The following is a 13,095-nucleotide window of genomic DNA, read 5'->3' as shown; positions in this document are numbered from 1 at the left end:
TCTCTCTGCCGCTCCCCACTCACACTCTCTCTCTATCAAAAAAATGAATAAACAACAACAACAAAAAGAAAGTAAAACTGCTTCAAGATACATCCATAACACACTTTTCAAATCTGATGATTATTACTTGAACCACTGGTATGGATTTTTCCCTCCATTCATTCCACACATTTATAGCGCGCCTACTGTGTTCCAGACACTGTGCTAGACGTGTGGGATACAGCAATTCACAAAACAGATCAAAGTAATCTATCCCTGTGGAGCTGACATTCTCGTGGGGGAGATAAGAAATATTCCATAAATATAATTAGTAAGTAAATTAAATAGTCTGTTAGAAGGTGATGATAACTAAGGGCGCGGGGGGAGTGGAACTGTATGAAAGGGATTGGTTGGGAGAAGAGGTTAGACCTCGCACGAGCACAGGCCATTCTCTGCTGCCCCCCTAAGGCAGGGGTTGGGGTGACCAGTGAAGCTCTGGTGGGGCATTAGGAAGTGGCCTCTTGACCCTGACCTTGTGTCCCTCCCTTCTAGGCACCACGGCCTGAGTGACCAGACCATGGAGACCCTGCTTGGTGGCCTGCTGGCGTTTGGCATGGCGTTTGCCGTGGTCGACGCCTGCCCCAAGTACTGTGTCTGCCAGAACCTGTCTGAGTCACTGGGGACCCTCTGCCCTTCCAAGGGGTTGCTCTTCGTGCCCCCTGACATTGACCGGCGGACGGTGGAGCTGCGTCTGGGTGGCAACTTCATCATCCACATCGGCCGCCAGGACTTCGCCAACATGACGGGGCTGGTGGACCTGACCCTGTCCAGGAACACCATCAGCCACATCCAGCCCTTCTCCTTCCTGGACCTCGAGAGCCTCCGCTCCCTGCACCTGGACAGCAACCGGCTGCCCAGCCTCGGGGAGGACACCCTGCGGGGCCTGGTCAACCTGCAGCACCTCATTGTCAACAACAACCAGCTGGGCGGCATCGCCGACGAGGCCTTCGAGGACTTCCTGCTGACACTGGAGGACCTGGACCTCTCCTACAACAACCTGCACGGCCTGCCTTGGGGCTCCGTGCGGCGCATGGTCAACCTGCACCAGCTGAGCCTGGACCACAACCTGCTGGACCACATTGCCGAGGGGACATTCGCCGACCTGCAGAAACTGGCTCGCCTCGACCTCACCTCCAACCGGCTGCAAAAGTTGCCCCCGGACCCCATCTTCGCCCGCTCCCAAGCCTCCGCCCTGACTGCCACGCCTTTTGCTCCACCCTTGTCCTTTAGTTTTGGGGGGAACCCGCTGCACTGCAACTGTGAGCTGCTCTGGCTGCGGCGGCTCCAGCGGGACGACGACCTGGAGACCTGCGGCTCCCCCGGCGGCCTCAAGGGCCGCTACTTCTGGCACGTGCGAGAGGAGGAGTTTGTGTGCGAGCCGCCTCTCATCACCCAGCACACGCACAGGCTGCTGGTTCTGGAGGGCCAGGCGGCCACGCTCAAGTGCAAGGCCATCGGGGACCCCGGCCCCCTCATCCACTGGGTGGCCCCTGACGACCGCCTGGTGGGGAACTCCTCAAGGACCGCCGTGTACGACAACGGCACCCTGGACATCCTCATCACCACGTCCCAGGACAGCGGCGCCTTCACCTGCATCGCCGCCAACGCCGCCGGGGAGGCCACGGCCATGGTGGAGGTGTCCATCGTCCAGCTGCCGCATGTCAGCAATAGCACCAGCCGCACGGCGCCCCCCAAGTCCCGCCTCTCGGACATCACTGGCTCCAGCAAGACCAGCCGGGGAGGGGGAGGCAGTGGGGGCGGGGAGCCTCCCAAAAGCCCCCCGGAGCGGGCTGTGCTGGTGTCTGATGTGACTACCACCTCGGCCCTGGTCAAGTGGTCGGTCAGCAAGTCGGCGCCCCGCGTGAAGATGTACCAGCTGCAGTACAACTGCTCCGACGATGAGGTACTGATTTACAGGTGAGCCGGGGGCTGTGGCAAAGGCAGGGAGGTGTCTGGCAGGAGAGGGAGGAGGAGGTGACGGGGAGGGTGTTGAACTGTTCCCACCTACACCCCTTCTCCCCAGAGGTGCCTGTGGGATTCTTGCGGCAAACTGTGTCCTCTGTGCAGGTAAGAGGACATAGAAAGAACTTCAACTACCTGCCCGGGGGCAGCCCCAAGAGACACGTGTCAGAAGGACCAGGCCTCCGAGGGCGTGTCTGTGATAGGTGGGCATGTGGCTCTGAGCCTCTGGACTTTCTGGGTTTTGAGCCCCAGGTGGGGGACACACAAGAACAATGAGGGGAGCTCTTGGCCAAAGGATCTAACTCCTCCAGGGAGGAATGAATCTGGCCTTCATCTGGACTCGCATGTATCGTGCTTAAGGCTTTGAGGCCAGAAAGAGTAGAACTCGGATCATGGCCCCACCACTTGCTACCCATTTAATTCTCCTGGGCTGCCTCAGTTTTCCCTACCTGTAAAATGGGGAGAAGCCATACCTGACTTAGGTTGGACATTTGAATGCAGGTGATCGAATCCAATTCAAACCGGCTGAAAAAAGAAAAAGGGGAAATGGAGACATAGTGTGTTGGCTCAGGTACTATAAATGTCAGGAAGCTGCTTCGGGCTCAGCTAGATCAAAGGACCCACCAACGTCCTGTATTCTCAGAGTTTCTTACATTCCCTAAGTTCCATTTTCTTCTGGTTTGGCTCACCCCCACGCAGTCTCTTTCCTCTGAGCTTCCCTCTGTCCCTTTCCCAGCTGGTCCCACAGAAGCCCTGGATGAGCTCTGATTGGCAAGAGCAGGTCACGGGAGCCCCCTGGATATTAGAGGTGGGGCCATCTTGCCCACCTGTGCTGACATCTCTGGGCATGATCTCCTTTAACTGGATATGGAGACAATGAAGTTGACCTTGTAACTTTACGGTGAGGATCAAGGGGTCATTTCCTGGGCCTGGTAGAAAGGGAGGTTAAGACTAAAAAACTGCAGTTGAATTGCCCCTCAGTCATTCAGAGGGAGGGAGAGAGGAGCTCACAGAGGGACAGATCGAGGCCAGAGGGTCCAGGCTCTGACCTCGGATGAGTCCCCATCTCAGCCAGCCTTGGTTTGCGAACTGAGAAGCATATGGCCTAGTATCTTACTGCTCAAGGAATGCCTGGTTTCTCCTGAAACCCTGTGTATTTTATTGCGTGCCTTTAAAATGATTATTCTGAGAAGGGATCCCATAGGCTTCGTAGACACCCGAGGGTCCATGGTGCAGGAGAGGTCAAGAGCATTGAGATTTCTTCTGGCCTCTGTCTCAGTTGCTGAGTCTCTGGATCAGGATGCCTGAGAGAGAAGAGCTCACAAGGAAGGCATTCATTCACCAAATGGAGTCCCGGAGACTGAAGGGGGGTGCGTCATGGAAACTGATAGAAACCAGGGTATTTCCCTGACTGGCCTATGCTTGGCTTGTCTGGACAGCAGCTCCTCCCCTCAGGATGTGCAGAAGGCAGCATTAGACCCTATTAAATATATACATGTGAGCACATATAAAGAGATCGATAGATAGATCATTAAGCCTAATAATACACATATGTAATTTTCTAATGATAAAAGTAATAGTCTGTAGTAAATTTGAAAAATACAATGACAAAGAGAAATGAGAATTACCTGTAATCCCACCACCTGAAGTTAACCCGTTTTCTTTCTCTACATTTTATCTCAATTCGAAATGATATTTATGGCCAGTCTAGTTTGTACTTCTTAATTCTTTGCACCCAACATTATACTTGCTTAGTTCCCATGGTAGTAAAAATATTTTCCATTTGCCTCTACCACAATTTCTTTAACTCATCTTCTATTGTTGAACATTTGGGTTTCTCATTTTCAGCATGGAAAGCAGTGCAGCGATGGCTCTTTGTTCACAAATAGATTTGTGCAGGTTCAGTGCTGTGCTTGGCATATTTTTCTAGAGGTTGAATGACTGGTTTCATGAGTAAATTATAATCTTTACACATTCTGTGTAAATATTTATCGACCCCTCCCTATGGAAGGGGACAGTGCCCATTTCGACCACACCTTCGCCAATGATTGAATATATAATTACTTTCATCTTGGCCATTTTATAAGTAAGAAATGGAACTTGTTTTAATTTGCATCTCTTTGATAACTTGTGAGGTTGACCTTTGGAAAATAAGTATATTTCTTCACTTGTGAATTTATTACATGGTCTTGACTTTGGTGAGAAGTGTCAAGGTGAAAGGCGACCAGCTCTGAGGCTTGCACCGGCATAGGGTTGCACAGGCAGCACGCCCCTATCATACCCCTCTCCGGGGGACCCAGAAAGCCAGGCAGGGACACAGGAGGGGTTGGGCCTCTGCTTCTGAAGTCACTCAAGATGGGAGTTCAAACTGCTTGCATTTGGTGATTGAGAACCTGGAGACACTAGGTTCTTAAAAATAAATAAAATGAGGGGCGCCTGGGTGGCGCAGTCGGTTAAGCATCCGACTTCAGCCAGGTCACGATCTCGCGGTCTGTGAGTTCGAGCCCCGCGTCAGGCTCTGGGCTGATGGCTCAGAGCCTGGAGCCTGCTTCCGATTCTGTGTCTCCCTCTCTCTCTGCCCCTCCCCTGTTCATGCTCTGTCTCTCTCTGTTCCAAAAATAAATAAACGTTGAAAAAAAATTTAAAAAAAAAAAAAAATAAAAAAATAAATAAAATGAATCTTTCAGAAACCTTGGAAGGGCGCCTGGGTGGTCCAGTGGGTTGAGCGTCCGACTTTGGCTCAGGTCATGATCTCTCAGTTTGTGAGTTCGAGCCCTGCATCAGGCTCTCTGCTGTCAGTGCAAAGCCCGCTTTATATCTACTGTCTCCCTCTTTCTGTCCCTCTCTCTCTCTCTCTAAAAAATAAGTAAACATTAAAAAAAAAAAAAAAAAAAGAAAACGGAATAAAAACAACAACAAAAAAAACTGCTGACTTCCTCTGAGCTCAGTCATGGGGACCAGGGGAGACAGAGCTCAGAAAGATTTCCAGATAGTGCGGGCACATAGTAGGTGTTCAGGGTACACGTGTCACTATCATTATTAGTAAAAGTAATAATAATGGTGAGAGGAAGACCATTATCTTGTCTGTGGCGCTTGGGGGAGGAAAGGAAAGCAAGGGCTGAATACACACTTCAGTCTTTAACAAGACAGATTTCTAAAATTGGAAACAAAAAGTTCAGAGTGAGTCTGTAGTCAGTTGATAGGAGCGGCCCTCGCTGGTCACCTTGGCTGTCTGCTCACTCTGTGTCTGACACGTGGCTTTCCAGGCCGTGTCACATTCAGGGCTCCCAGGCATACCGCGAGACGTGGAAAGGGCCGAGAGAATTAGGAAACTCTCCCAGGCTCGGGCAGCCAGAAAGAAGCAGGACTGATTTGAACTGAGGCCGCTCCTGGAGTCACTGCCAGACTCGGCCCTGTGTTCATGCCGCCCAGCATCCTAACAGCAACTCTGAGAAAGAAGGAGACTCCAGGAAGGAAACCGAAGTTTTAGAAAATGAACTGTCCCCATAAGAAAGAAAAGACACCGGTGGCTGCACGGTGGCTTCTGACGTGCACCAGAAAGTGTACAAGAGAAGGGAAGAAAGGCCTGTATCCAAAGATGAGGAGGAGAAGGTGCTGTGTGGAGAGAGCTAAAGACAGTCGAATGGGGGCTTTTTAACCCCTGTTCTAGCAAGAAGGAAAAATGACAGCAGTCTGCAGGTTGGGAAGGAGGTTGCAGGGAGACTAGACCAGAAGCTGCGGGCCAGCCTGGCCTTTTCGGATTTGCCCCCACTCTCCCCAGCAAGGAGACCAGCAGCACAAATAGCACAAATCTGCGCTACGAGCTTACTTGTGCCGCGCGCCGTGTTCTAAGGGCTTTATGCACACCGATTCATTTAGTCTTTACTATCCCCGGGAGGTGAGGGCTACGATTATGCCACTTTGCATGTAAGAAACTTGCCCAAGGTGTGACACAGGGGTAAGTAGCAGAGACAGAATTGGGATCCCAGTCACCCGGGTAGGAAAAGCCCTATACCTTGCAGAAGGAAACAAAGAACGTGAGTGCTGGTCCCCAGGCCCTGAGGGTCACATTCAAGACTAAAGGAACGCTAGATGAGGTTCTTGAGCTGTGGGAGTGGTCCAGAGGCAGCATGGACAGAAAGAGAAGTGCCTTCAGATGGGGAAAGGGCGGATATTCCGCTTTTCCAAGAATAGACCGCGTAAATCATAGGATGCTAGGCTGGGCATGGAGTCCCTGCCAAGTTCTAGAAAGGATTTCACAACAGATGGCGGCAAGCCCTGAGAAAAGAATGCTGATTGCCAGGCCCCAGCGTGGATTCACATGGGGAAAATCCTGCCTAATTACTGATCTGTCTTCAGGAGACACTGTGGACCCGCAGCTCTCAGACCCACGTGCCTCCAAGCCATTTACGAGGCTACACTCCTCGGTTGACACCCTCCTTGTACAGCGATTCTCCGCTAGACCCTACCCCCATGTGGCCCCACAGGGAAGAAGAGTCGAATCTCTGGGGTGCTGAGTGCCCTTGGAAAGCATCCCAGGAGTTTCCATTGGCTATGACTCACAACCGTAAACAGAGCTCCTCACAATTTTATAGGACACTTGACAAAATCTCACACTGTGTTTGGGACAAAATGGAGACACGCGTGCATGGTGAAATGGGCTTGAGACTGTTCAAGTAACCAGACTGATAAATTAATGTGAACTTGCAACAAAGCCTCTACCGTGTGCCTCAATTTCTGCCCCCATTTCTGTTCCTCTTGATACATTTCCCTCTTGTCATGGATAACAATGCGGAAAACGTGTCTTCCCTTTGGTTCAAGGATTCTATTGAACAAGCACAAGGTGAAGAAAATCTGGCTCAACTGGAATTCTGTGCAGCATGGGCTCTGGAGTTTTAGTTGATCTCAAGGACACTATAGCCCCAAAGTGATGGAGCCACTAAGACTCCTATGGTTTTGATTGTGTTAACAGAGATAAAAGGCTCAGCTAGGGAGAGATTACAATTCTAACCACGGAATCATTCGAGCTGGTCAGAGCAGCGATGTAGAGTGTTTAGCACAGGGTGGCGCAGTCTTAAGAATCATTTTACCAATTGCAATGTGTCCAGAGATCAGTTGATGAGAGTGGGATTCTAGAAGCTCGTGTGAGATGGACGAACGTTACCTTGGAGAGGAGAGGACGAAGAAAAGAAGTCGTAACTCCCTGAGCTTATTCAAAGAACTCAGGAGTAAAAGATTGGAAAACACACGCACAAACGCACACGCATGCATATGCACTTGCAAAAGTAAGCATCAGCCCATTACAAGAAAAAAGCCCGACGGCAGCAGCTTGATGTACTTTCTCACTGCTGTCCATCTGGCTGCGAAATTTAGTGTTGTATCCTTCTTCCTCTCCAGCATGTGTTTTCACGTGTACTCATCTCTGTACCCCAGCTCCTAGTAAGTCCTGGCCCACCCACAGCTACTGAATCAACCTTCAGTGAACTGAACAGAATGGAAATGAGCATTAGAGCCGCCCAACAGCAGAATAAGTAAGAGCTGCCACAAAACAGCAAGCTGCCCATGCCAGAAAGGTTCAAGCAGAACCTTGCTGACTTCATGCTGGGGACACTGGGTGGGCAGCCCGATGTTAGGTGAGTATGGAAACATTTGACTTAAATGACCCCAGCTCTGGTAGTCTACGACTCTTTTTAAGATCTTTTTAATCCCATGATTGAGGCAGTATGGTTATCACTCTTGCTAAATACACCGGCTTTTACCAGTTGGGGCCACTATGGCATCTTACCTCCCAGGGTTGGGGTGTCCTGTCTCATAGGGGTGTGAGCCCCAGAGCCTGAAGTCACAGACAGGCTTTTTGGCAGAGACTCAGATTGTCCAACAAGAACTGGACACAAGTCATTGATGGGTCGCCACCGACCCACACCAAGGGCCCATGGAAGCCCTGGGATGCTGTGAGCAGTGTCTGAAAACATCAGGTTCTATTTCGCATATCAGGAAGGGGGAGCAGCCATGGGTAACTCAAACCCAAAACATGGGTAACTCAGGATTTGAATTTGACTATGAAATAGGGTCTTGCTCTTTTATCAGATAATTAGCTCCCTAGTTATCTAATGCTTCCCACTGACCTCCCAAGGCATTTGTCTTCCCTGCGTACACACGGCTGAGTCCCATAGTGCCCTGGCATGTTCCCTGTGTGACTGGGGAGGGCCGACTCTCCCATCTCTATGCCCCAGGGCCTGCCCTTTCAAGAAGTATTCAACATTAATGAGGGCAGTGTCAGAGCCAGGAGGGGTCACAAGGGCAAGAGGCAGGGTGGCAGGAGAGGAGTCAGAAAGAGGGAAGCCTCCCTTCCTGTTGGAGAAGGCAGCAGCCCATCCAGCTTAGCCTCATCCCTGATGTGACATGGAAAGTTAAGTGCCCTGCGTGCCATTATCAGCCCAAGTGACATTCACAAACACTTGTCTCCAAGAGTCATCGAGAACATCTGTCACCAGGTGTGATGTTGCAACTGTCCCCAGGAGGGCCAGGGGAACAGCAAGCATGCTTCTAAAACACAGTGTGGAATTAGCCAGCCTTGCCTCCCTGCTGTTTATTATGCCATGGTCATCAACATGTAGGGCAAGTGGAGGATGATGAGAAGAGAGACCCCAAAGGTGGGGCAAGACAGCAGCCATTTCATGCCCCACCCCCGTTCCATCTGCAGGCCCCCCTTTCCATGCCGTCTTCTTCCATGAATGTCAGACATGACACCACCACCCCTATCCTGGGGAGACTGTACCACCCTACTAAGTTTTGCAGTGCTGGGGCTGGGGGCATCTTCTACTGTTGTTCTGCCTTCCATCGAGGCAAAGGATAAGAGGGCCAATTCCATCAGGTCCCACCCCATCAGGATCTTATCAATCGACACTTGAATGGAGGTCCGTTCCCTCCCCATGATAATACAGCCATGTCCACCATGGGATGGAGGGAAATTTACTAATGAAGCCGAGACCTTGTGGATGGGGGAGAAACTGGTAGGAGAAACAAGTGTTCCCTACACAGAGGGGGAGCCCGGGTCTATAAAACCCTCCCCCTGGATGAAGAGAGGTTCTTTGACTCAGCTGATTCCCCAGACACCCAGCTTCTACTGAAAGTTTTGACTGAGCTCCCACAGGTGAAAGAAGAAAAAGATGTAAAGGAAGAAACAGGGGTGCATGGGTCGGGGGAAGTTCCCTAGCAGCTTGCTGGTCAGGACCACAATCAAAACCAGCCTGCCTTGGATTTTATAGTTTTCTAAGTTTCGTTCACACTGTTAAGTTACTGAAAGCTGACATCCACAAGGGAGGGATGGACAGGACAGATGCTCATTTTATAGGTGGTGAAACTGATTGTCAAACGAATTGAGTAGATTTCCCAAGGTTGCAAAAAATTAGACTAGAAGTGTGGTCTCCTTTCTAGTCCCAGGTACCATGGGACTAGTTACCATGCTGTGGGGCACATCTCACTAAGAGCACATGAGTTTTTGTTAAGACTTGGGCTGAGGAGTGGCACCTGTAACTTCTCTTTCTGGGAAGGATGGATAACTCAATGGGAGTCTGCTGGGATTGTCTCTTTCAGCTTTAGTTGTTCCACCGTTCTTTTTTTTTTAATGTTTATCTTTGTTTTTGAGAGAGAGAGAGAGAGAGAGAGAGAGAGAGAGAGCATGAGCAGAGGAGAGACAGAGAGTGAGGGAGACACAGAATTCGAAACAGGCTCCAGGCTCTGAGCTGTCAGCACAGAGCCTGACGTGGGGCTCAAACTCATGAACCGTGAGATCATGACTTGAGCCAAAGTCGAACATTTAAATGACTGAGCCACCCAGGCGCCCCCATTTCCCCCCACATTTCTAAGACCTAGTAGGGTTGAGGGAAAATGACAGGAGTGCCAGTAAGAACCTTGGGTCCCATTCAGAAATAGCCACCTGGGACCAGCTAACAGAAAATAGGGCAAGATGAGATAAGGGCAGGTGAGCCATTGTGGAGTAACTTAGTTGCTAGAGGCATCCCAGAGAAAAACAAGTCTGGAGTCAGAAGTCTGGAGTGGCAATTAGGATGAAAAACTAAACTTAATATGACTTAAACTCACTAGGGTTTATATATCTCTCATGTAAAAGAAGTCCAGTGGAAGAGAGTTTAGGTCTGGTCTTATGGGCAGCATGGCCACCAGTAGCGCAGCTCCTTCTAGCTTTCTGCTCTGCCATCCTCAGCACATGGTTTGTGTCCTTAAGGATCACCTCGTGGTGCAAAAATGGCTGCTGAAGCTCTAGCTGTCACATCTCCCTTTTTAAAAATTTTATTTTATTTTTATTTTAGAGAGAGATAGAGCATGTGAGAAGGGGAGAGGGGCAGAGGGAGAGAGAGAGAGAGAGAGAGAGAGAGAGAGAGAGAGAGAATCCCAAGCAGGCTCCATGCTCTGTGTGGAGCCCGACCTGGGGCTTGATCCCACAACCCTGAGATCGTGACCTGAGCTGAAATCAAGAGTCAGTCAACTGACTGAACCACCACCTAGACGCCTCCACACCTCCTGTCTACACACGGCAGGAAAGATGAAAACCAGAGAGCAAGAGGGCAAAGGGGAGGAAATTCACAGAAGCCCCAGCCAATAACTTGACCACACCTATCTGCAAAGGAGGCTGGGAAATGTAGTGTTTTAACGTTAGGCACAATGTACTCCCATTACTATAGAGAAGATAGGGAGGCAGCTAGAATTTCCAGAAATTCAGTTTGCACCCCAACTCCACCATTTACTAGTCCTGGAACCAGGAGCAAATTGTTTCATTGCCCTCTGTCTCTATTTTCTCACCTGTACTTGGGAACAGAGATTCCCCTCTGCATATTTCCTGGGATTGTGGTGCAGACTGAATGAGATCGTGTATTTGAAAACACATCTTTCATTTTGTACTGTGCAGTGCTGGACACATATAAGTATGTATTGTTATTAGAAACCTTCCCACTTTCCCTTCTTGCCCCTCTTCTTGGCCCTTTTCTCCAGGCTGTCTCTTGTGGCTCCAGTCTTCAAAACCTTATTCTAAGAGAGCTGTAAAATTGAAAAATGATCTAATAGGGTTTTAAGAGATAAAGGTATAAGATGTAAACCCTCTCACGAATTTTTGCAGTTCAATTGGGAATTCTGAAAGACCCAAAGGAATGAATCTCTAATGGTGGAATTTCAAAACCCACAGCAGACTTGTGCATAGGGAAGACATTTTTCAGGGGTGCCTTCCAAGAGTATTTCAAATCATATCGCTACCTTCTCATCCTTTCTTTCTTGTGCTGCACAAGAAGATGACACCACCGAGATTCAAAAAGCTTCAGGGCATCTGCTCAGAGGTGACTACTTTTTCTACTTGTCATTCCCTCTTCATTCTCAAAAAGCTTTGGCTGGAGACATCTCCGAAGATAGAAATAATTAGCAGGAGTAAAGGGATTATCCAGACTGCCTTGCTTCTGAAATATGGTTTTCCCCCCACTGGTAAGGAAGAACCAGAGAACCAGATCCTTGTTAATTTTATATACCTTTGGTTACTCAGTGGGTGGAAGAGGGGATATCATTTATTTTACACCAGCAAAAAAAACAAAGAAGGTTCACAGAGGGAGGGGCTGTGTCCAGAGGAGTGTCTGGTGCTGGGGGTCAGTGCTGGTGGTGATGGCCATCAGAATGCCTCCAAACCCTCATCTGACAAGACTCTGCCCAGGTGGGTTCACAGAAGCCAGTTCCTTTAGAAAGAACCAGGGGTGGGGAAGGGGTGAAACCCAGGCGTCCTGACCCCAAGCCCCGGGTTCCCACCTCCCCAGTGTTCCTTGACCTTGGCTGCACGCTGGAATCTTTTGGGGAGTTGTAATCTCTCTCCAAAAGATTCTGAGTCAGCTTGGGGTGGCGCCCAAGCATCAGTGTTTTTAAAGCTCCCCTGGTGACTCTGACGTGCAATCAGCATCATGCCACATGCCAGGGAAATCAGGTGTGTGGGCAGCACCGGTGGGCAGAGCCACAGTGCATCCCACGGCTGGGGGTTGGTCTCTGAACTTCCGGTGAGGGGAGAAGCCAGAAGACCTGGTCATCTCACTTCTCGGAGACTTTGCTTCATCCTTAACATTGAAATAAAAATCCCCGAGAATGGGGTTATCTCCCAAGAGGTAAAGTGTGAGAAACAATGGAAACTCAAGCACCTTGCACGCTCTAGTTGCTGGAGTAACTGTTCTTGGTCTCTCAGTGGAGCCTGAGTGACAAATACAAGGATGGGATCAGGGGCCCCAAACATGGGTTCTCGTTATCTCCCCTCCCTTTCCTTCTCTGAGCCTCCGGCTTCCCATCTGCAGAATGGGAATAATACTAACCATCCTGCGTACCTCACTACGTGGTAGCGAAATGGAAGGAGATGTCAAGACATGAACAAAGAGCATCTTCATAAAGCGCCAAGTGCTTCTAGTGGCGGAGATCGGACTACGATGGATTAATCAAACTCAAACTTGGAGAGTTTTTGTGTAACAGAATCCCAGAAGGAGGTAGTTCAAGGCTGCTATGGGAGCCCCCTGGCCTTCAAGGACTGAGGCTTCTTCTGTAGGTCAATGGCATAATCCTTAACATGTGGCTCATGTCTCCTGTGCTCAGGGCCTCCCCGCCTGCCCAGCCCACAGGTAGAGCAGGCACCACCTCCGAGAGATGTCCCAGGAGGACTGAGCCCCAATTGCCTACAGTGGTAACCTGCTTAGTGGAAGCCCCTGTATGGACTTTCTTCCCCATTTCCTTACTCACCACAGTGTCCTGGGCCCACCTCCCAGATAAACTACTCGCGTTCAAATCCTTATCTCCGGGTCTGCCTCTGGGAAACCAAAACTTAAGCACCGCCTCCTGGATGGGCCAGCCCCTGTAAAGAGGGTAAAGAGCCCCCCAGAAGTCCCACCCAGTGACTCTGCTGAAGGCTGAGAAAGGTAGTCCTTTGTGAGGCACGTCGCCTCCCCAAACAAAATCAGGCCTCTGCCGGGAAGCTCGGAGAGGGGACAGGATGATGGGGAGGCTACAGCCGCTGCAAAGCTTTGGTGGTGAAAAGCTTTGGTGTCATTAACACCTCTTGGCACC

At 50.1% G+C, this 13,095-nt stretch overlaps 1 protein-coding gene across 1 annotated transcript in view; it reads left to right on the top strand.

The window, feature by feature from the left end:
• Window positions 1-556: 556 nt before the first annotated feature.
• Window positions 557-13,095, top strand: part of LRFN2 (leucine rich repeat and fibronectin type III domain containing 2) — a 40,225-nt gene continuing 27,686 nt past the window's right edge. The window contains exon 1 of the mRNA XM_047859468.1: window positions 557-1,956. Coding sequence (XP_047715424.1) covers window positions 557-1,956 — 1,400 coding nt within the window. The remainder of the gene's footprint in view (window positions 1,957-13,095) is intronic.

Source organism: Prionailurus viverrinus, chromosome B2 (genome assembly GCF_022837055.1).
Source record: "Prionailurus viverrinus isolate Anna chromosome B2, UM_Priviv_1.0, whole genome shotgun sequence".
NCBI classification, from domain to species: domain Eukaryota; kingdom Metazoa; phylum Chordata; class Mammalia; order Carnivora; family Felidae; genus Prionailurus; species Prionailurus viverrinus.
This window is presented reverse-complemented; position numbering and strand designations above follow the sequence as displayed.